Genomic DNA, 14,751 nt, shown 5'->3' with positions numbered 1-14,751 from the left:
CAGAGGGGCCCTGGTAAGAGTAGGATACATTCTCCCCCACTAATGATTAGATTTAGTCTAGTCTTATTTACCCAGTCAGATAGAGTGTAGGGATAAGAGGAGTTATTTACCCAGTCAGATATAGAGGAGTTATTTACCCAGTCAGATATAGAGGAGTTATTTATCCAGTCAGATATAGAGGAGTTATTTACCCAGTCAGATATAGAGGAGTTATTTATCCAGTCAGATATAGAGGAGTTATTTACCCAGTCAGATATAGAGGAGTTATTTACCCAGTCAGATATAGAGGAGTTATTTACCCAGTCAGATATAGAGGAGTTATTTATCCAGTCAGATATAGAGGAGTTATTTACCCAGTCAGATATAGAGGAGTTATTTACCCAGTCAGGTATAGAAGAGTTATTTACCCAGTCAGATATAGAGGAGTTATTTATCCAGTCAGATATAGAGGAGGTATTTACCCAGTCAGATATAGAGGAGTTATTTATCCAGTCAGATATAGAGGAGTTATTTACCCAGTCAGATATAGAGGAGTTATTTATCCAGTCAGATATAGAGGAGTTATTTACCCAGTCAGGTATAGAGGAGTTATTTACCCAGTCAGGTATAGAGGAGTTATTTACCCAGTCAGATATAGAGGAGTTATTTACCCAGTCAGATATAGAGGAGTTATTTACCCAGTCAGATATAGAGGAGTTATTTATCCAGTCAGATATAGAGGAGTTATTTACCCAGTCAGGTATAGAGGAGTTATTTACCCAGTCAGGTATAGAGGAGTTATTTACCCAGTCAGATATAGAGGAGTTATTTACCCAGTCAGATATAGAGGAGTTATTTACCCAGTCAGATATAGAGGAGTTATTTACCAAGTCAGATATAGAGGAGTTATTTACCCAGTCAGATATAGAGGAGTTATTTACCCAGTCAGATATAGAGGAGTTATTTACCCAGTCAGATATAGAGGAGTTATTTACCCAGTCAGATAAAGAGGAGTTATTTACCCAGTCAGATATAGAGGAGTTATTTGGGAGGCCTCCTAGCACCCGGCCTCCCAGCTCCCGGCCTCCTAGCTCCCGGCCTCCTAGCTCCCGGCCTCCCAGCTCCCGGCCTCCCAGCTCCCGGCCTCCTAGCTCCCGGCCTCTTAGCTCCCGGCCACTTAGCTCCCGGCCTCTTAGCTCCCGGCCTCTTAGCTCCCGGCCTCCTAGCTCTCGGCCTCCCAGCTGAAAAATAAGTGTTTGATAAATATTTGGACTCCCAGCTCCTGGACTCCCAGCTCCTGTCCTCCTAGCTCCTGGCCGTCTGTCCTCCTAGCTCCTGGCCTCCTAGCTCCCGGCCTCCTAGCTCCCGGCCTCCCAGCTCCCGGCCTCCCAGCTCCCGGCCTCCTAGCTCCCGGCCTCTTATCTCCCGGCCACTTAGCTCCCGGCCTCTTAGCTCCCGGCCTCCTAGCTCCCGGCCTCCTTGCTCCCGACCTCCTAGCTCCCGACCTCCTAGCTCCTGGCCTCTTTGCTTCTAGCTCCTGGCCTCTTGGCTTCTAGCTCCTGGCCTCTTGGCTTCTATCTCCTGGCCTCTTGGCTTCTAGTTCCTGGTCTCCTAGCTTCTGGCCTCTTGGCTTCTAGCTCCTGGCCTCTTGGCTTCTAGCTCCTAGCCTCCTAGCTCCTGGCCTCTTGGCTTCTAGCTCCTGGTCTCCTAGCTCCTGTCCTCCTAGCTCCTGGCCTCCTTGCTCCCGGCCTCCTTGCTCCCGACTTCCTAGCTCCCAACCTCCTAGCTCCCAACCTCCTAGCTCCCGACCTCCTAGCTCCCGACCTCCTAGCTCCTGTCCTCCTAGCTCCTGGCCTCTTGGCTTCTATCTCCCGGCATCCTAGCTCCCGGCCTCCTAGCTCCCGGCCTCCTAGCTCCCGGCCTCTTGGCTTCTATCTCCTGGCCTCCTAGCTCCCGGCCTCCTAGCTCCTGGCCTCTTGGCTTCTAGCTCCTGTCCTCTTGGCTTCTAGCTCCTGGCCTCTTGGCTTCTAGCTCCTGGCCTCTTGGCTTCTAGCTCCTGGCCTCTTGGCTTCTAGCTCCTGGCCTCTTGGCTTCTAGGTCCTGTCCTCCTAGCTCCTTGCCTCTTGGCTTCTAGTTCCTGGTCTCCTAGCTCCTGGCCTCTTGGCTTCTAGCTCCTGGCCTCTTGGCTTCTAGCTCCTAGCCTCCTATCTCCTGGCCTCTTGGCTTCTAGTTCCTGGTCTCCTAGCTCCTGGCCTCTTGGCTTCTATCTCCTGGCCTCTTGGCTTCTAGCTCCTAGCCTCTTGGCTTCTAGCTCCTAGCCTCCTAGCTCCTGGCCTCTTGGCTTCTAGCTCCTGGTCTCCTAGCTCCTGGCCTCTTGGCTTCTAGCTCCTGGTCTCCTAGCTCCTGGCCTCTTGGCTTCTAGCTCCTGGTCTCCTAGCTCCTGGCCTCTTGGCTTCTAGCTCCTGGTCTCCTAGCTCCCGACCTCCTGGACTTTAAGTGAACAGAGAGACGTCTTTGTACCTTTAACTCAATTTTGCAGTTGTGATGCAAACCGTAAGACTGCTGAACAAACTTCCCATTCTGTACATTGATTGTGTCTCCTGCCAACTGGTCCACGATGACGTCTGTTAGGCCCAGTGACTCATCTAGCTACCTGCCTGCTCTCTCTGTGTGTGTGCGAGTGCGTGTGTGTGTGTGTGTGTGTGTGTGTGTGTGTGTGTGTGTGTGTGTGTGTGTGTGTGTGTGTGTGTGTGTGTGTGTGTGTGTGTGTGTGTGTGTGTGTGTGTGTGTGTGTGTGTGTGTGTGTGTGCGCGTGCCGCAGCAAAACCTAGATGCTGCTTAAAAGCCATGGATTAACGCAAGCAAGGGGTTATGTGAAAGTATGCTGCTTGGTAGGAGGGTATATGTGTACACTCTCTGACTGTGTGTGGTTGTGTGTGCGCACAGTGTCTCCCCTTACAGGTACAGTTAGTATTTGACCTTTAACCTCTAACCTCTCCCCTTACAGGTACTGTTAGTATTTGACCTTTAACCTCCAACCTCTCCCCTTACAGGTACTGTTAGTATTTAACCCCTAACCTCTCCCCTTACAGGTACTGTTAGTATTTGACCTTTAACCTCTAACCTCTCCCCTTACAGGTACTGTTAGTATTTAACCTCTAACCTCTCCCCTTACAGGTACTGTTAGTATTTGACCTTTAACCTCCAACCTCTCCCCTTACAGGTACTGTTAGTATTTAACCCCTAACCTCTCCCCTTACAGGTACAGTTAGTATTTGACCTTTAACCTCTAACCTCTCCCCTTACAGGTACTGTTAGTATTTGACCTTTAACCTCTAACCTCTCCCCTTACAGGTACTGTTAGTATTTGCCAAAGAGGACAGCCAGAATAATGGGTTCTGCTGGGCGTGTGAGAAGGCCAACTTCAGGTGTAACGTGGCGAGGACGCCAGAGGCGGCGTTGGAGTGTTTCCAGGAAAAGCACCACGACCTCGTCATCATCGACCACAGACATTCCAGATACTTCGACGCTGAATCACTATGCCGGTACGTTACCTTGTTATATCAGTAGGTTAGGTATATGCTGGTACATTACCTTGTTTTATCAGTAGGTTAGGTATATGCTGGTACATTACCTTGTTATGTCAGTAGGTTAGGTATATGCCGGTACATTACCTTGTTATATCAGTAGGTTAGGTATATGCTGGTACATTACCTTGTTATGTCAGTAGGTTAGGTATATGCCGGTACATTACCTTGTTATATCAGTAGGTTAGGTATATGCTGGTACATTACCTTGTTATATCAGTAGGTTAGGTATATGCTGGTACATTACCTTGTTATATCAGTAGGTTAGGTATATGCTGGTACATTACCTTGTTATATCAGTAGGTTAGGTATATGCTGGTACATTACCTTGTTATATCAGTAGGTTAGGTATATGCTGGTACATTACCTTGTTATATCAGTAGGTTAGGTATATGCTGGTACATTACCTTGTTATATCAGTAGGTTAGGTATATGCCGGTACATTACCTTGTTATATCAGTAGGTTAGGTATATGCTGGTACATTACCTTGTTATATCAGTAGGTTAGGTATATGCTGGTACGTTACCTTGTTATATCAGTAGGTTAGGTATATGCTGGTACATTACCTTGTTATATCAGTAGGTTAGGTATATGCCGGTACATTACTTTGTTATAAGTGAAGGTTAGGTATATGCTGGTACATTACCTTGTTATATCAGTAGGTTAGGTATATGCTGGTACATTACCTTGTTATATCAGTAGGTTAGGTATATCCTGGTACATTACCTTGTTATATCAGTAGGTTAGGTATATCCTGGTACATTACCGTGTTATATCAGTAGGTATATGCTGGTACATTACCTTGTTATATCAGTAGGTTAGGTATATGCTGGTACATTACCTTGTTATATCAGTAGGTTAGGTATATGCTGGTACATTACCTTGTTATATCAGTAGGTTAGGTATATGCTGGTACATTACCTTGTTATATCAGTAGGTTAGGTATATGCTGGTACATTACCTTGTTATATCAGTAGGTTAGGTATATGCTGGTACATTACCTTGTTATATCAGTAGGTTAGGTATATGCTGGTACATTACCTTGTTATATCAGTAGGTTAGGTATATGCCTGTACATTACCTTGTTATATCAGTAGGTTAGGTATATGCTGGTACATTACCTTGTTATATCAGTAGGTTAGGTATATGCTGGTACATTACCTTGTTATGTCAGTAGGTTAGGTATATGCTGGTACATTACCTTGTTATATCAGTAGGTTAGGTATATGCTGGTACATTACCTTGTTATATCAGTAGGTTAGGTATATCCTGGTACATTACCTTGTTATATCAGTAGGTTAGGTATATGCCGGTACATTACTTTGTTATAAGTGAAGGTTAGGTATACATATGCTAGTGTGTTACTATGCCGGTAGGTGATCTTACTATGCTAGTGTGTTACTATGCCGGTAGGTGATCTTACTATGCCGGTATGTTACAATACCGGAAGGTTTTCTTACTCTGCCGGTAGGGGATCATAGTATGCTAGTATGTTACTATGCCGGTAGGTGACCTTACTATGCGAGTGTGTTACTATGCCGGTAGGTGATCTTACTATAATGGTATGTTACTATGCTGGTAGGTGATCTTACTATGTTGGTATGTTACTATGCTGGTATGTTACTCTGCTGGTTGGTTACTATGCTGGTATGTTACTATGCTGGTTGGTTATGTCACTATGCTGGTATGTTACTCTGCTGGTTGGTTACTATGCTGGTATGTTACTCTGCTGGTATGTTACTCTGCTGGTTGGTTACTATGCTGGTATGTTACTATGCTGGTTGGTTACTATGCTGGTTGGTTATGTCACTATGCTGGTATGTTACTATGCTGGTTGGTTACTATGCTGGTTGGTTATGTCACTATGCTGGTATGTTACAATGCTGGTATGTTACTATGCTGGTATGTTACTCTGCTGGTTGGTTACTATGCTGGTGTGGTACTATGCTGGTGTGTTACTATGCTGGTATGTTACTATGCTGGTATGTTACTCTGCTGGTTGGTTACTATGCTGGTATGTTACTATGCTGGTGTGTTACTATGCTGGTTGGTTACTATGCTGGTATGTTACTATGCTGGTATGTTACAATGCTGGTATGTTACTATGCTGGTATGTCACTATGCTGGTATGTCACTATGCTGGTATGTTACAATGCTGGTATGTTACTATGCTGGTATGTTACTATGCATGTATGTTACTCTACTGGTTGGTTACTATGCTGGTGTGGTACTATGCTGGTGTGTTACTATGCTGGTTGGTTACTATGCTGGTATGTTACTATGCTGGTATGTTACAATGTTGGTATGTTACTATGCTGGTTGGTTACTATGCTGGTATGTTACTATGCTGGTATGTTACTATGCTGGTATGTCACTATGCTGGTATGTTACTATGCTGGTATGTTACTATGCTGGTATGTTACTATGCTGGTTGGTTACTATGCTGGTATGTTACTATGCTGGTTGGTTACTATGCTGGTATGTTACTATGCTGGTTGGTTACTATGCTGGTTTGTTACTATGCTGGAATGTTACTATGCTGGTATGTTACTATGCTGGTATGTTACTATGCTGGTATGTTAATATGCTGGTATGTTACCTTGTTATATCAGTAGGTTAGGTATATGCTGGTACATTACCTTGTTATATCAGTAGGTTAGGTATATGCCGGTACATTACCTTGTTATATCAGTAGGTTAGGTATATGCTGGTACATTACCTTGTTATAAGTGAAGGTTAGGTATATGCTGGTACATTACCTTGTTATATCAGTAGGTTAGGTATATGCCGGTACATTACTTTGTTATAAGTGAAGGTTAGGTATATGCCGGTACATTACCTTGTTATATCAGTAGGTTAGGTATATGCTGGTACATTACCTTGTTATATCAGTAGGTTAGGTATATCCTGGTACATTACCTTGTTATATCAGTAGGTTAGGTATATCCTGGTACATTACCGTGTTATATCAGTAGGTATATGCTGGTACATTACCTTGTTATATCAGTAGGTTAGGTATATGCTGGTACATTACCTTGTTATATCAGTAGGTTAGGTATATGCTGGTACATTACCTTGTTATATCAGTAGGTTAGGTATATGCTGGTACATTACCTTGTTATATCAGTAGGTTAGGTATATGCTGGTACATTACCTTGTTATATCAGTAGGTTAGGTATATGCTGGTACATTACCTTGTTATATCAGTAGGTTAGGTATATGCTGGTACATTACCTTGTTATATCAGTAGGTTAGGTATATGCCGGTACATTACCTTGTTATATCAGTAGGTTAGGTATATGCTGGTACATTACCTTGTTATATCAGTAGGTTAGGTATATGCTGGTACGTTACCTTGTTATATCAGTAGGTTAGGTATATGCTGGTACATTACCTTGTTATATCAGTAGGTTAGGTATATGCCGGTACATTACTTTGTTATAAGTGAAGGTTAGGTATATGCTGGTACATTACCTTGTTATATCAGTAGGTTAGGTATATGCTGGTACATTACCTTGTTATATCAGTAGGTTAGGTATATCCTGGTACATTACCTTGTTATATCAGTAGGTTAGGTATATCCTGGTACATTACCGTGTTATATCAGTAGGTATATGCTGGTACATTACCTTGTTATATCAGTAGGTTAGGTATATGCTGGTACATTACCTTGTTATATCAGTAGGTTAGGTATATGCTGGTACATTACCTTGTTATATCAGTAGGTTAGGTATATGCTGGTACATTACCTTGTTATATCAGTAGGTTAGGTATATGCTGGTACATTACCTTGTTATATCAGTAGGTTAGGTATATGCTGGTACATTACCTTGTTATATCAGTAGGTTAGGTATATGCCTGTACATTACCTTGTTATATCAGTAGGTTAGGTATATGCTGGTACATTACCTTGTTATATCAGTAGGTTAGGTATATGCTGGTACATTACCTTGTTATGTCAGTAGGTTAGGTATATGCTGGTACATTACCTTGTTATATCAGTAGGTTAGGTATATGCTGGTACATTACCTTGTTATATCAGTAGGTTAGGTATATCCTGGTACATTACCTTGTTATATCAGTAGGTTAGGTATATGCCGGTACATTACCTTGTTATAAGTGAAGGTTAGGTATATGCTGGTACATTACCTTGTTATATCAGTAGGTTAGGTATATGCCGGTACATTACTTTGTTATAAGTGAAGGTTAGGTATACATATGCTAGTGTGTTACTATGCCGGTAGGTGATCTTACTATGCTAGTGTGTTACTATGCCGGTAGGTGATCTTACTATGCCGGTATGTTACAATACCGGAAGGTTTTCTTACTCTGCCGGTAGGGGATCATAGTATGCTAGTATGTTACTATGCCGGTAGGTGACCTTACTATGCGAGTGTGTTACTATGCCGGTAGGTGATCTTACTATAATGGTATGTTACTATGCTGGTAGGTGATCTTACTATGTTGGTATGTTACTATGCTGGTATGTTACTCTGCTGGTTGGTTACTATGCTGGTATGTTACTATGCTGGTTGGTTATGTCACTATGCTGGTATGTTACTCTGCTGGTTGGTTACTATGCTGGTATGTTACTCTGCTGGTATGTTACTCTGCTGGTTGGTTACTATGCTGGTATGTTACTATGCTGGTTGGTTACTATGCTGGTTGGTTATGTCACTATGCTGGTATGTTACTATGCTGGTTGGTTACTATGCTGGTTGGTTATGTCACTATGCTGAGATGTTACAATGCTGGTATGTTACTATGCTGGTATGTTACTCTGCTGGTTGGTTACTATGCTGGTGTGGTACTATGCTGGTGTGTTACTATGCTGGTATGTTACTATGCTGGTATGTTACTCTGCTGGTTGGTTACTATGCTGGTATGTTACTATGCTGGTGTGTTACTATGCTGGTTGGTTACTATGCTGGTATGTTACTATGCTGGTATGTTACAATGCTGGTATGTTACTATGCTGGTATGTCACTATGCTGGTATGTCACTATGCTGGTATGTTACAATGCTGGTATGTTACTATGCTGGTATGTTACTATGCATGTATGTTACTCTGCTGGTTGGTTACTATGCTGGTGTGGTACTATGCTGGTGTGTTACTATGCTGGTTGGTTACTATGCTGGTATGTTACTATGCTGGTATGTTACAATGTTGGTATGTTACTATGCTGGTTGGTTACTATGCTGGTATGTTACTATGCTGGTATGTTACTATGCTGGTATGTCACTATGCTGGTATGTTACTATGCTGGTATGTTACTATGCTGGTATGTTACTATGCTGGTTGGTTACTATGCTGGTATGTTACTATGCTGGTTGGTTACTATGCTGGTTGGTTACTATGCTGGTATGTTACTATGCTGGTTGGTTACTATGCTGGTTTGTTACTATGCTGGAATGTTACTATGCTGGTATGTTACTATGCTGGTATGTTACTATGCTGGTATGTTAATATGCTGGTATGTTACCTTGTTATATCAGTAGGTTAGGTATATGCTGGTACATTACCTTGTTATATCAGTAGGTTAGGTATATGCCGGTACATTACCTTGTTATATCAGTAGGTTAGGTATATGCTGGTACATTACCTTGTTATATCAGTAGGTTAGGTATATGCTGGTACGTTACCTTGTTATATCAGTAGGTTAGGTATATCCTGGTACATTACCGTGTTATATCAGTAGGTATATGCTGGTACATTACCTTGTTATATCAGTAGGTTAGGTATATCCTGGTACATTACCTTGTTATATCAGTAGGTTAGGTATATGCCGGTACATTACCTTGTTATAAGTGAAGGTTAGGTATATGCTGGTACATTACCTTGTTATATCAGTAGGTTAGGTATATGCCGGTACATTACTTTGTTATAAGTGAAGGTTAGGTATATGCCGGTACATTACCTTGTTATATCAGTAGGTTAGGTATATGCTGGTACATTACCTTGTTATATCAGTAGGTTAGGTATATCCTGGTACATTACCTTGTTATATCAGTAGGTTAGGTATATCCTGGTACATTACCGTGTTATATCAGTAGGTATATGCTGGTACATTACCTTGTTATATCAGTAGGTTAGGTATATGCTGGTACATTACCTTGTTATATCAGTAGGTTAGGTATATGCTGGTACATTACCTTGTTATATCAGTAGGTTAGGTATATGCCTGTACATTACCTTGTTATATCAGTAGGTTAGGTATATGCTGGTACATTACCTTGTTATATCAGTAGGTTAGGTATATCCTGGTACATTACCGTGTTATATCAGTAGGTATATGCTGGTACATTACCTTGTTATATCAGTAGGTTAGGTATATGCTGGTACATTACCTTGTTATATCAGTAGGTTAGGTATATGCTGGTACATTACCTTGTTATATCAGTAGGTTAGGTATATGCCTGTACATTACCTTGTTATATCAGTAGGTTAGGTATATGCTGGTACATTACCTTGTTATATCAGTAGGTTAGGTATATGCTGGTACATTACCTTGTTATGTCAGTAGGTTAGGTATATGCTGGTACATTACCTTGTTATATCAGTAGGTTAGGTATATGCTGGTACATTACCTTGTTATATCAGTAGGTTAGGTATATCCTGGTACATTACCTTGTTATATCAGTAGGTTAGGTATATGCCGGTACATTACCTTGTTATAAGTGAAGGTTAGATATATGCTGGTACATTACCTTGTTATATCAGTAGGTTAGGTATATGCCGGTACATTACTTTGTTATAAGTGAAGGTTAGGTATACATATGCTAGTGTGTTACTATGCCGGTAGGTGATCTTACTATGCTAGTGTGTTACTATGCCGGTAGGTGATCTTACTATGCCGGTATGTTACAATACCGGAAGGTTTTCTTACTCTGCCGGTAGGGGATCATAGTATGCTAGTATGTTACTATGCCGGTAGGTGACCTTACTATGCGAGTGTGTTACTATGCCGGTAGGTGATCTTACTATAATGGTATGTTACTATGCCGGTAGGTGATCTTACTATGCTGGTATGTTACAATGCTGGTAGGTGATCTTACTATGTTGGTATGTTACTATGCTGGTATGTTACTCTGCTGGTTGGTTACTATGCTGGTATGTTACTATGCTGGTATGTGACTATGCTGGTATGTTACTCTGCTGGTTGGTTATGTCACTATGCTGGTATGTTACAATGCTGGTATGTTACTATGCTGGTATGTTACTCTGCTGGTTGGTTACTATGCTGGTGTGGTACTATGCTGGTGTGTTACTATGCTGGTTGGTTACTATGCTGGTATGTTACTATGCTGGTATGTTACAATGCTGGTATGTTACTATGCTGGTATGTCACTATGCAGGTATGTCACTATGCTGGTATGTTACAATGCTGGTATGTTACTATGCTGGTATGTTACTATGCATGTATGTTACTCTGCTGGTTGGTTACTATGCTGGTGTGGTACTATGCTGGTGTGTTACTATGCTGGTTGGTTACTATGCTGGTATGTTACTATGCTGGTATGTTACAATGTTGGTATGTTACTATGCTGGTTGGTTACTATGCTGGTATGTTACTATGCTGGTATGTTACTATGCTGGTATGTCACTATGCTGGTATGTTACTATGCTGGTATGTTACTATGCTGGTATGTTACTATGCTGGTTGGTTACTATGCTGGAATGTTACTATGCTGGTATGTTACTATGCTGGTATGTTACTATAATGGTATGTTACTATGCCGGTAGGTGATCTTACTATGCTGGTATGTTACAATGCTGGTAGGTGATCTTACTATGTTGGTATGTTACTATGCTGGTATGTTACTCTGCTGGTTGGTTACTATGCTGGTATGTTACTATGCTGGTATGTGACTATGCTGGTATGTTACTCTGCTGGTTGGTTATGTCACTATGCTGGTATGTTACAATGCTGGTATGTTACTATGCTGGTATGTTACTCTGCTGGTTGGTTACTATGCTGGTGTGGTACTATGCTGGTGTGTTACTATGCTGGTTGGTTACTATGCTGGTATGTTACTATGCTGGTATGTTACAATGCTGGTATGTTACTATGCTGGTATGTCACTATGCTGGTATGTCACTATGCTGGTATGTTACAATGCTGGTATGTTACTATGCTGGTATGTTACTATGCATGTATGTTACTCTGCTGGTTGGTTACTATGCTGGTGTGGTACTATGCTGGTGTGTTACTATGCTGGTTGGTTACTATGCTGGTATGTTACTATGCTGGTATGTTACAATGTTGGTATGTTACTATGCTGGTTGGTTACTATGCTGGTATGTTACTATGCTGGTATGTTACTATGCTGGTATGTCACTATGCTGGTATGTTACTATGCTGGTATGTTACTATGCTGGTATGTTACTATGCTGGTTGGTTACTATGCTGGAATGTTACTATGCTGGTATGTTACTATGCTGGTATGTTACTATGCTGGTATGTTACTATGCTGGTATGTTACTATGCTGGTTGGTTACTATGCTGGTATGTTACTATGCTGGTTGGTTACTATGCTGGTTGGTTACTATGCTGGTTTGTTACTATGCTGGAATGTTACTATGCTGGTATGTTACTATGCTGGTATGTTAATATGCTGGTATGTTACCTTGTTATATCAGTAGGTTAGGTATATGCTGGTACATTACCTTGTTATATCAGTAGGTTAGGTATATGCCGGTACATTACCTTGTTATATCAGTAGGTTAGGTATATGCTGGTACATTACCTTGTTATATCAGTAGGTTAGGTATATGCTGGTACGTTACCTTGTTATATCAGTAGGTTAGGTATATCCTGGTACATTACCGTGTTATATCAGTAGGTATATGCTGGTACATTACCTTGTTATATCAGTAGGTTAGGTATATGCTGGTACATTACCTTGTTATATCAGTAGGTTAGGTATATGCTGGTACATTACCTTGTTATATCAGTAGGTTAGGTATATCCTGGTACATTACCTTGTTATATCAGTAGGTTAGGTATATGCCGGTACATTACCTTGTTATAAGTGAAGGTTAGGTATATGCTGGTACATTACCTTGTTATATCAGTAGGTTAGGTATATGCCGGTACATTACTTTGTTATAAGTGAAGGTTAGGTATACATATGCTAGTGTGTTACTATGCCGGTAGGTGATCTTACTATAATGGTATGTTACAATGCTGGTAGGTGATCTTACTATGCTGGTATGTTACTATGCTGGTTGGTTACTATGCTGGTGTGGTACTATGCTGGTGTGTTACTATGCTGGTTGGTTACTATGCTGGTATGTTACTATGCTGGTATGTTACTATGCTGGTATGTTACTATGCTGGTATGTTACTCTGCTGGTTGGTTATGTCACTATCCTGGTATGTTACTATGCTGGTATGTTACTCTGCTGGTTGGTTACTATTCTGGTATGGTACTATGCTGGTGTGTTACTATGCTGGTTGGTTACTATGCTGGTATGTTACTATGCTGGTATGTTACAATGCTGGTATGTTACTATGCTGGTATGTCACTATGCTGGTATGTTACTCTGCTGGTATGTTACTATGCTGGTATGTTACTCTGCTGGTTGGTTACTATGCTGGTGTGGTACTATGCTGGTGTGTTACTATGCTGGTTGGTTACTATGCTGGTATGTCACTATGCTGGTATGTCACTATGCTGGTATGTTACAATGCTGGTATGTTACTATGCTGGTATGTTACTATGCATGTATGTTACTCTGCTGGTTGGTTACTATGCTGGTGTGGTACTATGCTGGTGTGTTACTATGCTGGTTGGTTACTATGCTGGTATGTTACTATGCTGGTATGTTACAATGTTGGTATGTTACTATGCTGGTTGGTTACTATGCTGGTATGTTACTATGCTGGTATGTTACTATGCTGGTATGTCACTATGCTGGTATGTTACTATGCTGGTATGTTACTATGCTGGTATGTTACTATGCTGGTTGGTTACTATGCTGGAATGTTACTATGCTGGTATGTTACTATGCTGGTATGTTACTATAATGGTATGTTACTATGCCGGTAGGTGATCTTACTATGCTGGTATGTTACAATGCTGGTAGGTGATCTTACTATGTTGGTATGTTACTATGCTGGTATGTTACTCTGCTGGTTGGTTACTATGCTGGTATGTTACTATGCTGGTATGTGACTATGCTGGTATGTTACTCTGCTGGTTGGTTATGTCACTATGCTGGTATGTTACAATGCTGGTATGTTACTATGCTGGTATGTTACTCTGCTGGTTGGTTACTATGCTGGTGTGGTACTATGCTGGTGTGTTACTATGCTGGTTGGTTACTATGCTGGTATGTTACTATGCTGGTATGTTACAATGCTGGTATGTTACTATGCTGGTATGTCACTATGCTGGTATGTCACTATGCTGGTATGTTACAATGCTGGTATGTTACTATGCTGGTATGTTACTATGCATGTATGTTACTCTGCTGGTTGGTTACTATGCTGGTGTGGTACTATGCTGGTGTGTTACTATGCTGGTTGGTTACTATGCTGGTATGTTACTATGCTGGTATGTTACAATGTTGGTATGTTACTATGCTGGTTGGTTACTATGCTGGTATGTTACTATGCTGGTATGTTACTATGCTGGTATGTCACTATGCTGGTATGTTACTATGCTGGTATGTTACTATGCTGGTATGTTACTATGCTGGTTGGTTACTATGCTGGAATGTTACTATGCTGGTATGTTACTATGCTGGTATGTTACTATGCTGGTATGTTACTATGCTGGTATGTTACTATGCTGGTTGGTTACTATGCTGGTATGTTACTATGCTGGTTGGTTACTATGCTGGTTGGTTACTATGCTGGTTTGTTACTATGCTGGAATGTTACTATGCTGGTATGTTACTATGCTGGTATGTTACTATGCTGGTATGTTAATATGCTGGTATGTTACCTTGTTATATCAGTAGGTTAGGTATATGCTGGTACATTACCTTGTTATATCAGTAGGTTAGGTATATGCCGGTACATTACCTTGTTATATCAGTAGGTTAGGTATATGCTGGTACATTACCTTGTTATATCAGTAGGTTAGGTATATGCTGGTACGTTACCTTGTTATATCAGTAGGTTAGGTATATCCTGGTACATTACCGTGTTATATCAGTAGGTATATGCTGGTACA

At 41.3% G+C, this 14,751-nt stretch overlaps 2 protein-coding genes across 2 annotated transcripts in view; one reads left to right on the top strand and one right to left on the bottom strand.

Annotated features, from left to right (window-relative positions):
• Positions 1-14,751, bottom strand: part of LOC129834907 (histidine decarboxylase-like) — a 151,735-nt gene that overhangs the window by 93,012 nt on the left and 43,972 nt on the right. The gene's annotated exons all lie outside the window — the stretch shown is intronic.
• The window catches only part of LOC129834906 (high affinity cAMP-specific and IBMX-insensitive 3',5'-cyclic phosphodiesterase 8B-like), a 43,022-nt gene that overhangs the window by 14,849 nt on the left and 13,422 nt on the right, over positions 1-14,751 (top strand). The window contains exon 2 of the mRNA XM_055900277.1: positions 3,334-3,524. Coding sequence (XP_055756252.1) covers positions 3,334-3,524 — 191 coding nt within the window. The remainder of the gene's footprint in view (positions 1-3,333; positions 3,525-14,751) is intronic.

The sequence above is a fragment of the Salvelinus fontinalis genome, chromosome 35, assembly GCF_029448725.1.
Source record: "Salvelinus fontinalis isolate EN_2023a chromosome 35, ASM2944872v1, whole genome shotgun sequence".
NCBI classification, from domain to species: domain Eukaryota; kingdom Metazoa; phylum Chordata; class Actinopteri; order Salmoniformes; family Salmonidae; genus Salvelinus; species Salvelinus fontinalis.
The sequence above is the reverse complement of the archived record's forward strand: the minus strand, read 5'-3'. Positions and strand labels throughout refer to the sequence as shown.